At 36.8% G+C, this 16908-nt stretch overlaps 1 protein-coding gene across 4 annotated transcripts in view; it reads right to left on the bottom strand.

Moving 5' to 3' along the window:
• Positions 1-16908, bottom strand: part of col16a1 (collagen, type XVI, alpha 1) — a 75537-nt gene that overhangs the window by 3970 nt on the left and 54659 nt on the right. For 2 of the 4 annotated variants that reach the window (XM_084423414.1, XM_084423415.1), the window contains 24 exons: positions 16577-16630; positions 14870-14911; positions 13513-13629; positions 13287-13328; positions 12269-12346; positions 11777-11821; positions 9843-9887; positions 8020-8073; positions 7860-7913; positions 7680-7733; positions 6606-6650; positions 6202-6255; positions 5854-5889; positions 5502-5564; positions 5158-5229; positions 4985-5038; positions 4855-4899; positions 4593-4637; positions 4094-4147; positions 3546-3599; positions 2925-2975; positions 2745-2834; positions 2615-2650; positions 771-815 (listed from right to left, as the gene is read on the bottom strand). In XM_084423414.1, the coding sequence (XP_084279540.1) occupies positions 771-815; positions 2615-2650; positions 2745-2834; positions 2925-2975; positions 3546-3599; positions 4094-4147; positions 4593-4637; positions 4855-4899; positions 4985-5038; positions 5158-5229; positions 5502-5564; positions 5854-5889; positions 6202-6255; positions 6606-6650; positions 7680-7733; positions 7860-7913; positions 8020-8073; positions 9843-9887; positions 11777-11821; positions 12269-12346; positions 13287-13328; positions 13513-13629; positions 14870-14911; positions 16577-16630 (1329 nt within the window). The remainder of the gene's footprint in view (positions 1-770; positions 816-2614; positions 2651-2744; positions 2835-2924; positions 2976-3545; positions 3600-4093; positions 4148-4592; positions 4638-4854; positions 4900-4984; positions 5039-5157; positions 5230-5501; positions 5565-5853; positions 5890-6201; positions 6256-6605; positions 6651-7679; positions 7734-7859; positions 7914-8019; positions 8074-9842; positions 9888-11776; positions 11822-12268; positions 12347-13286; positions 13329-13512; positions 13630-14869; positions 14912-16576; positions 16631-16908) is intronic. The other 2 variants (XM_084423416.1, XM_084423417.1) reach the window with 1 other exon arrangement.

Here is a 16908-nt window from a genome sequence, read left to right as displayed (position 1 = left end):
TGGATAATATACTTAATTGCTACTGTTCTTTGTTATGTTTTTAACTTGGTTATATAAATTCTTGTCTTGTCTAATGTCTAGTCTTGACTAATTTTATTGAATATATTTAATGCAAATAGTTCTACTTAAAAATATATTGGCACCTTAATAGCTTCAATGTAGTTGGCTACTAACGGCTTGTATTGTAGTTTAGGGTAGGGTAGTTTTAATATATTGATTTACAAGTAGCTTGTGAAGCTACAGCTTCAAGCAGCGTTCCCAACACTGATGTTGTGCATGTAGCAGTCTATATAGAGCGAGTCACTTGTTTACACATTTAAGGGCTTCTGCTAATGGGTTGAGGGAAAAGCACTGCTCTCATCTCATTCAAGCCCAAACTTCAAAAACCTGACAATGCTGTCCTGTCACAGTGACAGATGCTCCTGTATGGCTTTATTGCAGAGTATAATGGTGTCGCTATGTAAGCTGAGAGTGGTGTTCAAACAGGCTACTGTGGCAGATGAGGAAAAAAATTAAAATAAAAATAAAAATAAAGAGTGATGGCAAAGTCAGGTTAGATAACACTCTTGTGATTGCAGATGGAACCACCTGACAACTTCATTGAACAAATGTAAGCAACACAAACTAACTGGATGTTGAGCACACATTGATTGGAGGGGAAAGCCACTCTCTTATGCCTGAATAAGATGTATCCAAATACATGTTAAAAGATGACAGTGTTCAGTGGTGCAAAGACATTATAACAGAGATGTGAAAGCAATCCACATTACCTTCAGTCCCTGTGGACCAGTTTCTCCTGGCAGACCTGGGGATCCCTGCGGTTACAAATAATTAGAGGAGTGAAACTGGGACAAATAGTACAGAGTTTTGCAGTAATAACCATTGTGTCTATGTGCACAAGAACATTCCTAAATCAATCAGAATTTGGCCATATTTCGATTAGGAATGCGTAAATATACGGTAATTGCACTAACCTGATTTTAATAATCCAATTAAGCTTCTAGAAAGTTCCTAGAATTCTGAATAAGGGGCCGTTTTCAACAAAAACGTTAATGCATTTTGGCCTTAACGGCGTTTTGAGGGCCTGAAAACGCAAACCTTTAAAAAACGGGTTTCAAAGATACCGTTATCGTCTCCGTGTAAACTACAAAAACGTGTCTTATATGCGCATAGTTTTTCTTTACAAAGTGACATCGCCAACTACTGGCCTGGCATGAATAATACAGCATTTTTAATAGTTTCCGCAGATCCGTGTGAACGGGGATCGGTTTGACAATGTTGTCATCTGTATGAGAAAAACGCGAAGGGAAAAACTCGTGTAAACGTACCAAGACAGCTGGCATTTGCCTGTGTTAAGGCGAGACACGGCAGGCAAAAACATCTGGGTTTTTTTACAGGTCAATTTTGAGATTTTTGGATATTTGTCTTCAATAACAAGTCTTCTTTCAGACTTGTGGTGAAAAAAAGTCAGAAATACACATTTAGGTCTTTATTTTATTACACTTTGTCTGTTTGCGTCTGTAGATTTCTCATAAATTCAACAAAAGTTGACGTTCTTAATCAACATGCTGCTCCGCGATCGCTGCCAGCACCCTTTCATCACATGCACCGTTAGGAAGCTCTCTCTCTCCTGTACAATGCTGTCGGATCCAAATATGGTCATTTCCTTTTTATCAGCAACCAATCGTGAAAGTAAAAGGGCTGAATGCGCAATCTCATTGGCTGATGATAAATCTTTAAAGCCCGTTTTCTCAAAATGACTTATCTCTCATACTCCAAGTCCGAAATCTCCACTTCAGTAGCACCTATACACCAAACTTTCCAGTCTTGTACCTAGTTATATTATGAAGACATTTACAGAGGGATTTGTAAATATATTATTCCTAGCCTGATTTATATAACATTTTATTCCAAAAAACATGGCGAAAATCATTTTTTTTAAGGCTATTGACAATATTTTCTGATTTACAGGATAACAAAAGTAGATATCCATAAATCCCTCTGTAATTTTTTTTCCCATCTAATATGTGAACACAATGAACATTTTTAACCTGGCTTTATCCAATACTCAGATTTAGTTTTTTTAAATATATGCAAATTAGTGCATATTTAATTAGATATGGCCTAATTTGCATATTTAAACATTAAATTACAGAAAACTTGTAATACATTTTTTTCTCATCTTAATGTAGGTAATCAACTGGGAAAGTTTCATGGTGATATCTGCTAGTTAAAAATTGTACCCTATTCACCTGTAGTGTCTCGCCTTAAATGGAAGCAATAATAACCCAATAAGCTTCTAGAAAATTTCTAGAATTCTGAACAAGACAGCTGGCATTTACCTCTGCTAATCGGAAGTAATAATAATCTGTTCCATGTAAACACATTATTAAAAATTCAAAACCGACTATACATTTATATCTCTGCATGTCCAAATAAAAGTAATTCTGGTTTCTATGAGGCAGAGGCGGTGGTAAAAAAAATCCAACAGTCAAAACAGGATCTTTGGAATGATGGCTTAACAATGATGTGCATTTTGAGTAAATTGTGTTTACAAAGTTGTATATTGTATTTATAAGATTGTATTCTAATGCAAATCAAAGGAGATACTTACGTCTTTACCCGCCGCTCCATCACTTCCTGGTTCACCCTACAGAAAAAAGGGTTTGAAAGAATAATTTAATTAGAGTCTATAAAAACTTTTGGTAAATATTATTGAAAACAAACTAAGTTTAGGTACTGACCATCAGCCCGGGATGACCTGGGACCCCTGGGGGGCCGGGTAATCCAGACTGTCCTCTCTCTCCCGCCTCACCTTTCTCTCCCTTAATGCCCTGGTTAAGAACAAAAAGACACAGTAAAGAATTCAACTCATTAAAAACATCACTGACACATTATCTGTTTTGGAAGACAATTTTGCTCACCAGTCCAGGTGGCCCAACTGGTCCTGGTGGCCCTGAAGATCCAGCAGAACCCTAGAAGTTTCCAGTTGCAAGCATTATACCATTACATTCTCAAGGTTTTTTCTTTTCTTTTTTCTGTACACTACCGTTCAAAAGTTTGAGGTCAGTAAGATTTATTTTTTTAATACTTTAATTTAAAAAGTATTGTTTGTATTGACATTTATAATGTTACCTTTTTTCTTTTTTTTTAAATACATGCTGCTTTTTTTTCTTGCTCATTCTATTAATCAAGTACTCCTGGAAAAAAGTATCCTGGTTTCCACAAAAATATTAAAACTGTTTTCAACATTGATAATAATAAGTGTTTCTTGAGCAAATCTGCATATTAGCATGATTTCTGAAGGATCATGTGACACTGAAGACTAGAGTAATGATACTTTGCCATCACAGGAATAAATTACATTTGAAAATATATTAAAATAGAAAACTTATTTTAATTTGTACAAATATTTAACAATATTATGCTTTTTTACTGTATTAAATAAATTCTTTCAAAAACATTTAAAAATCTTTAGATTTTTGAACAGTAGTGCATATGTACAAACTAAAGAAACTAGATTATAAAACATTTTAAATACTTACCATATGTCCTGGAGCTCCAGGTGGTCCTTGAGGTCCAGGAGAACCAGGATCACCCTGAAATACAAGTAAAAACATGTTTAATTATCCAGAGGTGTCAGATCGCAATTCATAGCACAATGCAAGTAAGTGTTGCATTCTCATGATTGCCGCCACCATATAATATGATTTCATTATGGACATACGCGTAAATTGTCTTCTAATTACTGCCATGATATAGCAAACGCTTAAAGAGAATATTCCTGAACAAATCAGTTATTATAAACATAAGTATAACTCAGTCACTTCCTTGAGTACTGAGGTTTGTTACTTCCACAGTAACATGACAACACACATTAGGAATGTACAATGGGATCACACACTTGAAATACACTGGCCAAGCATTTGTATCTTTGTTTGCTTTCTTACATAGACTATGTTTCTGGTTTAAGGGTGCAGAAACCTATTTTCAGAGCATTCTTTCATTATCTGAGATCCATAGAGCATTTGTAGAGAAATCTATGGCGTATTTAAAGGTGCAATGGCAAAATATCTAATAGAAAACAGCTTACTTCTAGACCAGCCCTTCCTGTTGCTCCAGCTGGTCCCTGAGGTCCTCTATCTCCCTACAGATAACAATGATGAAAAAAAAGGGGTGATGCAGCGTAAATGACAAAGAAATATGTAAAAAGACAGACTAATATACAGAAATAAAAGCAGCTTTTTGTGCAATTAGAAGTGGCAAAAGGATTTGCAAAAATAATGATCGTTTCCAAGCTGTTTCCTTATAGTCCAAACTTACGCCATTGGCTGAGCTCGAAGTTGACATGTTGGGCGATTTAAACCAAACAGAACAACATAAAAACTGGAATAATAACACTTTTCAGCTCATATATTTCTAACTTGTGGTTGCCTCTGCTCTTTAAAGAAAGTATTATAACATCAAAAACATTACACACATCAGCTTTAAAGTCAGGATCAATGGAAACTTTCATCTTTTATTCATTTATTCACTAAACTTTTCTAATAGAAAGAAAGACAAGGCTATGAAACACAAGAAAAGGCTCGTACTTTCATTCCTGGGAGACCCGTGTGCCCTTTGATGCCCTTGAAACCCTGGAATGAAAAAAAAACAGTTACACAGTGAGCCTCTTCCAATCAGAGAAAAGTCAAAACTAAAGCAAGTCAAGCTCCTCCTCGGAGACGCTTAATTAAAGTTGACTTTGTTCTTTGTTTCAGGCTTTGTTCCAACTGTTGATTTTTGTATTCATGCGTCACTGCTTAAATCTATAAAGAACTTGGAAATGAAAACGAAGAAAGAAATGGTTAATACCGGTATTCCCCTGGGTCCAGCAGGGCCAGCTGGTCCTGGTTCACCCTGTGTGATTGTAAGAATAAAACAGAGATGAAACAACTGTGACAAAAACAACACACACACACACATACATCATTTTTTTACTGACCCTTAAACCTGGTTTTCCATCTTTGCCATCAAGTCCTTCCATTCCAGGTGGTCCCTTTAAACAAGCACAAAATGCAACGCAAAACAAAATCCTTATTTAGTAATGATTACAGAGACATGATAGGCTGAATGTCTGCTTTAACGGGAGTCTATCCAGAGGATTCTGACACTCACAGGCATGCCTGGGCCCCCGGGTGATCCTGGGGGACCTGTGGGTCCCTGTGAGCCCTGAAGTCCAGCACTACCCTAGTGGAGTAGATACATTAAGGTGAGTGCTTGATAGAGAAGCATCTACATTCCACATGTCAAGCCATTTTACATCCAAAGTGCGGTATGTCAGAGTGCTTGTTTGTGAAAGTGACCGTTAGAGATAATGCAGATGAATGTAAATGGTGAGTCATCCATCAAATGTCTTTGCTCTTATAAGGATTTATTTCCAACGTGAGCGAGGAATGTCACCCATGTGGTATAATTTCATTCATCAATGCATGTTCAGGCATTATAGAACTGTCACTTGCTTTCTCAGCCTGTGGTCCTGGAGGGCCCGCAGGACCTGCTTTTCCCGGGAAACCTGGAGGACCCTGGAGACATGAAGGCAACAGTAAGAGATCTGGGATTGGTCCATTAGCATATACAAAGAGATGAGGCTTATTTCAGAATTCAGACGTCAATATTAATTCTATTTCTATTCTATGTTCCAATAAAACAGAATATGGAATGAAAAAATGTTGGGGCGAAACTTGACTTAATCCATCAGGAATTGATTGGATCGTGAAAAGTGGGTGTCCCATACCAGAATGCGAGTGGACTCTATACGACAGCTAAGGGAAATAGTGACTAAATGATGAATGATAATGATTGAAATCCCACCTGTTGTCCTGGGAATCCTTGGGATCCTTGGAAGCCCTGAATACAAAAGATGTGAGAACTGTTACTGTGTGCACTGTAATTCGTAAACACAGCAACAAAATGAAGGGGATCCACCTGGGAATTTATTGAGTGGATACACAAAGTTATAAATATTTATTTTCCAAGGAAAAAACAGTATATGTTTAGAACATTTCATTTGAAAACGCAAACAGAACAGCTTGCTCTACATATTGTATTATGAATAAATAAGGTATCACGAGAATGTGATATCAAGGGATACGACATATATAGAAACATATTTCAAAGAAAGATTTTTGTTACCAATATATCAGTGATATGCTTTCATACCTGATCTCCCTTTGGTCCCACGGGTCCCGATGTTCCAGCTTCCCCTTTAGGACCCTGCCAGTCAAGAAAACGTATGTTGTTCAACACTACAAATTGTCACAGTTTTTGAGAACAATGTTGAATCTTTGTGAAAAGGAAAGAACAAAAATCAATGTTCTCCTAACAGTTTTTCAAGTTGAAGCTTGTCTGTTTGATCTGAGAGTTATTACTCACAAAGAGAATACAAAAGAGAATCCGGCTTCTAATATATATCGTGCATGATTATCAGCCATCCAAGATAGACATAAAGGTTGGTTTTGAAAAAGCCAATGAAAAAGACAAACCAATGAAGTGCAGTGCTATTGAGGGTCGAGGTGTACGAGAAGTAGAAATAATAACAGCAATAAAACTGGATGTTTACTCACTGCTGGGCCAACCGGTCCTTGATAACCTGGAGATCCCGGTGGGCCCTATATAAAACAAGTGCAAAGTTTCAAACACTGTTTACCAAGTCATTCAAATATTTCCTCAGTGTATGTTCCTGTGTGGCTTGAACCCCCCAAAGGAGAGTCAGAATAAAAGGAGAATTAAGGGTTGAGGTGTTCTGAAATGTAGACATTTTTTGTGCATATCATATGCATTGAAAAGTTTAGGGTCAGTAAGATATAGTAATTTTTTAAAGAAATTAACACTTGCATTCAACAAGGACATATTACGATTAAAATGCAATTAAATACTTTTACATTGTTACAAAAGATTTCTATTTTAAATAAACGCTGTTCTTTTGAACTTTCTATTCATCGAAGAATCCTCGGTATCATCATGATATAAATCATCACGATATCATGGTTTCCACAAAAATATTAGGCAGCATAACTGTTTTTGTTTCAACATTGATAAGAATAAGGAATGTTTCTTGAGCAGAAAATCAGCATATTAAAATGATTCCTGAAAGATCATGTGACACTGAAGACTGGTGTATTGATGCTGAGAATTCAGCTTTGCATCACACAAATAAATGACATTATAAATATATTTAAAAGTCCCCCTGTGGATCTCTGAGCTGGTGTGAGTGAGTGGAGGCGGGGCTAATTTGCATATTCATAGAACTGCGTATACCAAACGAGGCAAGGGTGTAGAGTTACAATCAAGCTATTTTAAGGCATGAAGAAATTTGATCAAGGAATGTGTATGTGATTTTGGTGATCAAAGAATTATTGACTACAGGGGGACTTTAAATAGAAAATTGTAATAATATTTTAAAATATTACGAATAAATATTAAGATAAAAAACTTCTTTCAAAAACCATAATAAGTCTTACCGACCCAAAACTTTTAAAATATAGATGTATTTATACACATTTAAACAGGAGTTTCAAACATTTCATGACATTTGTGATCCGTGAAACTGCAGTTGACATAAAAAACAGATCCCATTGAAAGTCACTGAATAATCTGGACACTGTAAGTTTAACATTGTTCAAACAGAGCATTCTTACTGATTCTCCTTTATGCCCCGCAGTGCCTGTACTGCCACGCTCTCCTTTAAGTCCCTGGAAAAAAGGATAACGATTACAACCCGCCAATTAAACATTTAGCAGTTATATCACCTGTCACAAAACATTAAAATATGATGCCTCAGCATCTGGTCCATTGCATAAAATGTATATTCCACTTACAGGGAGTCCAGGTGGTCCCATATTTCCAGGATAGCCAGGATTTCCAGGTGGACCCTTGATAAAACAACAAAACCACTCAATAAAACGGCAAACTGTGCATAGGCGCCTTTTCAGTCTATATTCCCGAATTACTCAGGACATATACTGTAAGCTGACTCACCTGTTCTCCTTTCTGTCCTGGAAGCCCATCTGTCCCTCTCTGACCTTGTTGACCCTATGATTAAAAAAAAAGAAGAAGCAAAGAGGCATTAGAGAAAGAGCTGGCAAAAATATTAATATTATGAAAAAATCACACAATAATCAAGCTCCTTTTTGGTCTTGTTGGAGAATACTTATGGTTTCTCACCGCCTTGCAGTTCAGATCATTTTGAGCTTAATCACAATACAAAAAAAAAAGTGTATACACCTGCCACCAGATTGGCATTTATTTCATAAGCAAGTGTTGAAAGTAAGCAGAATTAATTCATGTAATTTGTATTCCAGAAACACAGCCAAATGATGCAGAGTTTTTCTTTTCATTGTTTTTACCTTTATAGTCACGGGACAAAACATGCCTTTCAGCTATTGCAAGCATAATGTGGTGTAGACCCGAGATGAATACCATATTGGATAATCAACCAGTAAATGCTTCCTGCATATAGATATAACACTTAGAGTATGTTCTTTTTTTTTTTTTTTTGCTTTTTTCTTGATCGAAGGTCAGTGCTCTTTGAACAATTAACAATGTTTCTAGACTGATTGTTCTTATTTACTAATTTACTTGTTCTAAACGCATTGACCTTAGTTAGAGGAGTTCTTTATCTAAGTACTGTTTACATTTTTGCTGCATTTTGTCTATACATGTATATACAGTATGTAGTATGTATATTAATTGAATATTATTTTACTTGTATCGAATTGTAATATACTAGTATATTTTGGGGTAACACTTTATTTTACAGTGTCCTTGTTACATATGTTACATATGCATAATTACATGCAACTAACCCTCAACCAAAACCTAATCCTACCCTAACCCTATAGTAAGTACATGTACTTGCTTAATATTACTTAGTACTTAAATATATAATTACACTGTAACAATGACACCTTAAAATAAAGTGTAACCTATTTTGGAGCTATACTCATAGAGTAAGGAATGCTTTTGTTTAATCTTGCTTTCTTAGTCAATATGTCAAAACAAATGCTGTATTGTCTGTCTTTAAGTAACTCTCTGATTAAAAAGCATTAATAAAAAGAGCTCAGTAAGAGTTAAAGTAAAGTTTCGCCCACTGGGAAGAAATTTTTTTTATAGGGTAATTTTATTCAGCTATAGGTCAAGACTCTTCAGCAACTAAATAATGGCTCACTTATGGTTGTCTCTACACATTAAACAGAAATATGAGGGGGAGTATTTGACTTCATCTTTAAATACAAGAGGAAATAAAGCCCCTCCATTGGCTGTGTCTGTTGGCAATGCATTTCTGTTATTCTCCTTAATCTTGCTGACTGCACAGTCTCCTCAGCGTTTCAGTTATATATCATTCTATTAGTGGATCAATTCCACAGAAAATTTCAATTTGGAAAACATCAGCCTACTGTAAATCTTTATTTACATTTTTTTGGTGCTAATAGGAAAAGAAAAAAAATCCTGCAAAAAATCTACACCGCTGAGTTTGTTGTTTCAGATTCGATTGAAGCACATTAAAGAGAATCAGATAATGCTCACAAAGCATAAAGCTGGTCGACATTAAAATAAAATCCATTCTGACTTCATCAGTAAGCCCAAATCTCTGCTAAAACATGCTGTTCAAGACGTTGCAAAATAACCTGTCAGCACCACATGTTGGAGAGATAATCGAACAAGCACCACAACAGTACAGTTTTATTTCTATATCATGGAATTTAATAAGGCGCATGAGAGAAGTTGAACTGGTAAGGTAATTAAACATCTTCTGAATGTGTTTGTTTGAGCTGATCGTGAGTTGGCGTGCTTTGACTTACACTCAGGCCAGGGGGTCCTTGAGCACCAGGAAAACCAATATTCCCCTATGAGAGAAAGATAATAAGAGAGCAACATTTAGAAACATCTTCCTTTATATTGGACAAAATCAATAAACAAACAAGCAATCCTGTTAGAAGTCCCTCGCACCCGCCTCTTCATTTCTCATTGTCATGCAGCCTGTTTCACATCATTTTGAACTAAATGTGATGTTAGTACTAAAGTGTGATGAAACTCAACAGACTCAAAAATACAGTAAAAACAGCAGTATTGTGAAATAGTATTACTATTATAAATGACTGTTTTTTTATATATTTTAAAATGTCATGTATTCCTATGATGGCAAAACTGAATTTTCAGCATCATTACTCATTATAATATGCTGATTTGCTGATTTTCTAATTATCAATGTTGAAAACAGTTATGCAGCTTAAAGGGATAGTTCACTTTGAAATTAATTTTTGATATGTTTTAGCTTACCTCAAGGGCATCCAAGATGTAGGTGTCTTTGTTTCCGCAGTAGTTTCAATTTTGATATTTTTAGGTCAAACCGTTCTTGTCTGTCAGTCATATAATGCAGGTCGATGGTCACTGGCTCAAAACACAAGCACAGAGTCCAAATTAAAACAATTCCCCATCGTCCAAATGAAACAATTCCCCATCATAAGTACACATTGATGGCCTAAGACACGAAACGAGCGGTTTGTGTGAGAAAACGAACAGTATTTATATCGTTGTTATCTCTTGAAAACAGCACACGTCCAAATGATCTGACGGCGCTGGCGGGTATAGATATATACATAGATGTCGCCTTGGCTACGGTTTCGTTCCAATGAACTGCAGTAGCCAAGGCGACATCTATGTATATATCTATACCCGCCCGCGCCGTCAGATCATTTGGACGTGTGCTGTTTTCAAGAGATAACAACGATATAAATACTGTTAGTTTTCTCACACAAACCGCTCGTTTCGTGTCTTAGGCCATCAATGTGTACTTACGATGGGGAATTGTTTCATTTGGACGATGGGGAATTGTTTTAATTTGGACTCTGTGCTTGTGTTTTGAGCCAGTGACCATCGACCTGCATTATATGACTGACAGACAAGAACGGTTTGACCTAAAAATATCAAAATTGAAACTACTGCGGAAACAAAGACACCTACATCTTGGATGCCCTTGAGGTAAGCTAAAACATATCAAAAATTAATTTCAAAGTGAACTATCCCTTTAATATCATTGTGGAAACCATGATACTTTTTTTTAGAACAGCATTTATTTAAAAAATTGAAATATTTTGTAACAATCCAAATGTATGAAATGCATTCTATCTGAAAAGAATCATTACTTTGTTTTAAAACAAAAAGGTTGTGTGCATATACATATTGCACAGTGATAGCCCTTCATATCAAAAAGGGTTGCAGACTCCTGATCTATAATAAGAATCCTCCCAAGCCATTGCACACAAGTTAAAACGGGCACAAGCTAAGTCTTAACTCTCATTTCCATCTTGAAATTAGGTTAGGCACAGGTTTGGGACTCTTTTGCAAAAAACTTCTTAATTTCTGGGCCAAGCCTGTAGGGGGCTCTCTAACCTCACAGCAAACAGTAGCTACTATGCTGCTTTCCCTTCTTGGTCCTTCCTAATTGAAAACACTGAACCTGAAAGAAAATAGATCGTGCAAACAAACACTGCATCATGGGACTAAATGCTAATGACTAAATGAAGTCATGCAGAACAGTTCACCGTATGCTGCACTTCTGAAACAAGGTCTCAGCATTGAGATTTGTCTCTTATGACATGGGCTGCACTCTGAAAGCCATCTGGGGTCACTCAGTCTCAGTTACTAAGAAAAGAAGGCTAAAAAAAGGGAATCCTGCCAGAAATAGCCTTTTAGGGAGACAATCTAGAGCATAACGGATAAAGTGGAAACTTACCGGGATTCCAGCAGAACCAGGAGGTCCTCGCTCACCTCTAAGACCCTGAAGACACAGACAAGGATAATGTTTTATAGAAAACAGGAAGCAACCATTATAACTGGGTTTGGGGGGGACACCTTTTTAGAAAATACTGGCAATTTAACATGATGACTAAGAACAAACAGAAGCCTCTGACTACCGGTTGCATCAGCAGTGAACTGAATGAATGTGCATGGGGTAAGTAAGCCTACTATCCCTAACACCCACCCACCAATCATTTAGGATGACTGGACGTATATTACATCATCTAATTAATATTCATGAGTCAAGATGATAGGGTTTATAAATGTGTCCCTCCCCCCACCTTTTCAGATCATTCCAAAGCCACTGATCACACAGATCTGGGACTGAATATGGGACAGAATTAATACAATGTGAGTGTCTTATTGGGTTCTTATATACTCTCTAATTGGCACTGCTAGTAATGAAACCGTTATCGGAATCTCTTACCGGTTCTCCTCGGCCTCCTGGGCTCCCTGGGAATCCGGGCGGCCCTGGTGAACCAGTGCACTGACCACTGTTACCCGTCTTAAAACATTGAGCAGACATAAGGGGTTACATTTAAAAAATGCTTGCACAATTTGAAGACAAAAATAAGTAATGACTTTTATGTGATGTAAGGGAACTGCTTTGTGTCAGTAATGGAATAAATGAACTTTTTCAGTTGCGTGGCAGTACTTTCAGAACAGTATAGCTTTTTAAGTAACAAGTTACTTTTTCCAGAGAGTAGCAGTATCGTGTGATATAGCTTCCCTAAAGTGTTCTTTCTAGCATTCTGATTAATTTTGTGAACTGGTTTGTTTGGACATTCATGCAAATGAACCGTTTCAAAAGAATGATCCACTGATTCAGTGAGACCATTTGTATAACTGCCTATGTGAACTATTTAGCAAAATGCTGCTGTTCATCATGGTCATTTATACAACAAAGTGTTTTTCCTAGTTAAAAGTGCCCCTATTATGCTTTTCAGATATTACATTTCATGTAGTGTGTTATAAAGCTGTTTGTGAATGGAAAAGGTCTGCAAAGTTAAAAAAATTAAAGTAAACGCCTCCGGAGCTGAAATTCAGATACGGCAATGGATGATTTGTTTCCGACGCGTGGTGTAAACGGTAGACCAATCAAAACAGACTGGGCCATCTGACCAATCAGAGAAGAGTTGGCTTTTGGAAAGGAGAAAGACAATCCGTTATCAAACCGTTTCAGATGCTGTGAGAAAAGAGGAGATGCTACAATATATATTATGAGAAAATACATGCAAACCTATTGTTTGGAAGCTTTAAAATATTATAATTAGGGCTATACAACAAATATACCTTAAGTAAAAAAAACTAAACAAATATGATAAACAGAAACATTTAACTAAATATTTTAGTTTTTAAAATTAACTTTAGTTTGTATATTAATATTAACTTTATAATATTATAACCTAATTTTATTTATGATATAATATTATCCACAAACTTACGGGCCCACTTGGTGTTTCCTCTCTCTGCAGCTTCTCAAAACACTGTAAAGGTGATCATAGAGATGGGTTTAGAAAACTGTGCGCATTCAAACAGTACTATATGTTGTAGCATGAGCAAAACCAATGGGTATTCTAGGAAGCGGAAAGGAATACCAAACAGAAAACACAAACCCACACCCTTGTCTGTTTAATACCAATCACTTCATCCATCATTCATCCCTCTCACCCGTTCACATCCTTCTAAGGGCACAGCGCCAGGCTTGCCCTGATCTCCCTTCTCGCCCTTAGAGCCAACAATGCCGGGCACACCTGGTAGGCCCTTGGAGCAATCGCCACAGCTTTCCTACAGTGAAGCAAACACATGTGTTCTCACACTACAAAGAGCACACGAACAATAAATACACAGCATCGACATGCAAATACTAGTGAATAGCATTGATGCGTTGAAGAGTAGTGAGGTTCAGACAGACTGAGGAGAATGCATGAAATATAAACACAGGATATTTTTGTTAACACTAAAGATCGTGCTCTCACATGCCAGTTTGATAGAGCAGGAATTAAAGAATCCAAACCTCAGCTCAAAGAATGCTCAAGGTTTCAAAGCCAAAAACTAGGGTTTGTAAAATAAATGAGTTTTAAATCCGATAAGATCTTTGATCAGAGATGTTCTTCTGCCCAAACAGCACACATACGTCACTGAGACATGGGTGAAAAAGATCCTTAAAAATTATATTTTACTTAATTTTTTTATTTTACTTTTTTACAAACATTTGATAAACATCTAAATTAAATCTTAAACACCTTAAATGCATCTTCTGAACGGGTTTCAAACATCAGCCAGGGATTTTTAAGCAACATATTGCACATGAGAAAATGCTCAAAATTTGTATTTAAAGAAATTAATACTTTAATTTAGCAAGGATGCATAAAAAGTGACAGTAACATCGTTACAAATTTATTTCAAACAAGTTCTTTGAACTTTCTATTCATCAAAGAATACTGAAAAATTGAATCACGGTTTCCACAAAAATAGTAAGCAGCTTCAACATTGATAATAATAATAATAAGAAATGTTTTTTGAGCACCAAATCAAGGATCATGTGAGACTGAAATTCAGCTGTGCCATCAGAGGAATAAATTACATTTTAAAATATATGAAATATAATATATCACAATATTGATGTTGTAGTGTATTTTTTATCAAATAAATGTAGATTCTGTGAGCAGAATGGTAGTTTGAATCAATACATTTTAATGGCTTTGTCATGTAAGCATCCTAAACTATGTATTTATATGGTTGTATACTTGAAATGAAATATGTCTGGCTTAAATTGCAGCACTTGTTTTTGTGCAATGTGCATCAGGGGTTCCCTGCATCATATATCTATCCACCAAGGGGTATTTGGCGTAAAAAAAAAGTTTAAAGCACGAAATGGCATCAATGTCTTGATGTCGTATGTGTAGTATTTGTATACACATTACTGGATAATACCAGTGTTTCATTGCACATGCATATTAATAATTCTATAGACAGGTGAACACCTGCAGTTAATACAGAGATGCAGATTAGACTGTTTGTTTACCTTGCCTGGGGAAGCTGAATCCTGAAGCGGAAGAATAGGAAGCTGCAAGATGGAGGAGACAGTCAGATATGGTGACGGCATCAAAAAAAAATTTCATTTCACAACAACTGAATGTGCAATTATCATCAGAAGTTCAGAAGAAAGTGACTATGATAAGACCAAGTTATTTTTGAAAGCATTGCTTTGAAGTCTACAATGAAGTTATGATCTCATTAGGTCATTAATAATAAAAATCTCATTTTAATAAGGGAATTATGTTGCATGACATTATTCAGAAAAAAAAAAAAATCTGAGAATAATTGAACATGATACATTATTTCACATTATGCTACATTTATTAAACTGTCATTTTAAAACAGTTCACTGATTAATTGCATCTATAAACATGTAAATGAAAGTGCATTTAGTTATGGTTGAAAATATTATGCTAGTTGGTCATTTACAGCATGGATAAGAAGTTACTTCACATCCTACTTTTAAAGCATTAGTTTCAGAGCACAAAAGATATCCAGAAAAACGACAATTCCAAACATTCCTATGTGCAACACCCACAACAAGAACTCACGTGGAGTATGTAACGAACCCCCAGAGTATTTGAAAGTATTTGAAGGAATTAAACTCAAATTCCACTTCAACTTAAACCAATGTATTTCATGCACTTGGCCCATTTTGGTATCGAGGACTGGAATATTACTCTAACCACAGTTACCTGAACTCAACCTGAGAGCTTGACCGAGGATGAGAGCGTCGCTCAGATGCTCTTGAAGGTGCTATGAGCATACTGATGTGCTTCGAGTACATCATCTCCTCTCACCACTGGATGGTCTGGGCTCTCCACAGCTCAATAAAGTGGTTTCATTCCGGGACCACTCAAACCTTATGCAATCCAATTACTTTTAATCCAAACTACTGTAATTACGAGTTTTTAAAAGAACCATTTGAATTCCTGATGTTATTCGTTACTCATTTAATTGATCTATTTAGTGTTTTTGACTGTACAATTTTGAATATTAATGAACTAGCTTTGGGATTAAGCTGTTTGTGGGGTCTGTTTTTTAGCGAGTTAATATAACATGGTTTAGATCTGATTGTGCTCTGGAAGAACTCGGTGGTCGGATTCTGCTGATAGAAGAGGAGCAGAGCAGACCAGGATAGAAGTCCGTCCAAATTTCCGCTGCAGGCTGGAAGCCCAGAGCTCTGATTCCAGGGTGGGCCTCCGGCCAGCTGAGAAAATATGCGTGCGGAGAGACGGAGCCATTAATGCCGGAATCCTGCTTTCAACCAAAGATCTAATGGCTCTTTGTGTACGGCAAATAACTCACAGTAATGGCTGCCCTAACCGTAACTCAACACAATGGCAGTGTTTACCATTACACAAAGCCTCGGAGACTGTGAGTTAACACTGAAAGGGTAATGGGACCATCGGCGGCCATAAACGACACACTACAACAGAGATGTCCTCAAAGAATGCTGAGCTAAGATGCTTACAAATGCTTACTGGTTCTTTTTTGTATTATATAAAAGCTGATGGGTCATTGCTATTGTCCTCGTGAATCACCTCTAGCGAGCTCCGTCTCCCCGCACTGGTTCAAAGACGCCCAACCCGCTCCCCTTCTAACGCAGAAGTCAGCCAATCAGGCTTTTTTTTTTTTTACTGTAATAAAGCTGTTGCACTCCACTAGCTCCTCCCCCTGTCTGGTTACTCACTGCTTGGCCGGGTGGACCCGGTTTCCCTGGTACGCCATCGTTGCCAGGGATACCCTGTAAGAAGGAACTGAGGTTGAATTGGTTTAGCCTGTGGCCACAATCTGGACACCTCCGTCTTCAGCGGGGCAGAGGGAAAGTAGCCAAAGCCCTGGACCCTCTCCTGGTTTGTGTTCCAGCTCGGAGTAGACATTTACATTTTGTTTGCCTTTCTCTGTCTATATATATATTTTTTTATTTCAGCTCTTCTGAGGCTTGGGAAATCAACACAACACCAGGTTAAAGACCACTCAGTGCTCACGGTGAGATCATGCAGAAGTTAATTTGCCAGTTTA

Source organism: Rutilus rutilus (genome assembly GCF_951802725.1).
Source record: "Rutilus rutilus genome assembly, chromosome: 11".
NCBI lineage: Eukaryota > Metazoa > Chordata > Actinopteri > Cypriniformes > Leuciscidae > Rutilus > Rutilus rutilus.
The sequence above is the reverse complement of the archived record's forward strand: the minus strand, read 5'-3'. Positions and strand labels throughout refer to the sequence as shown.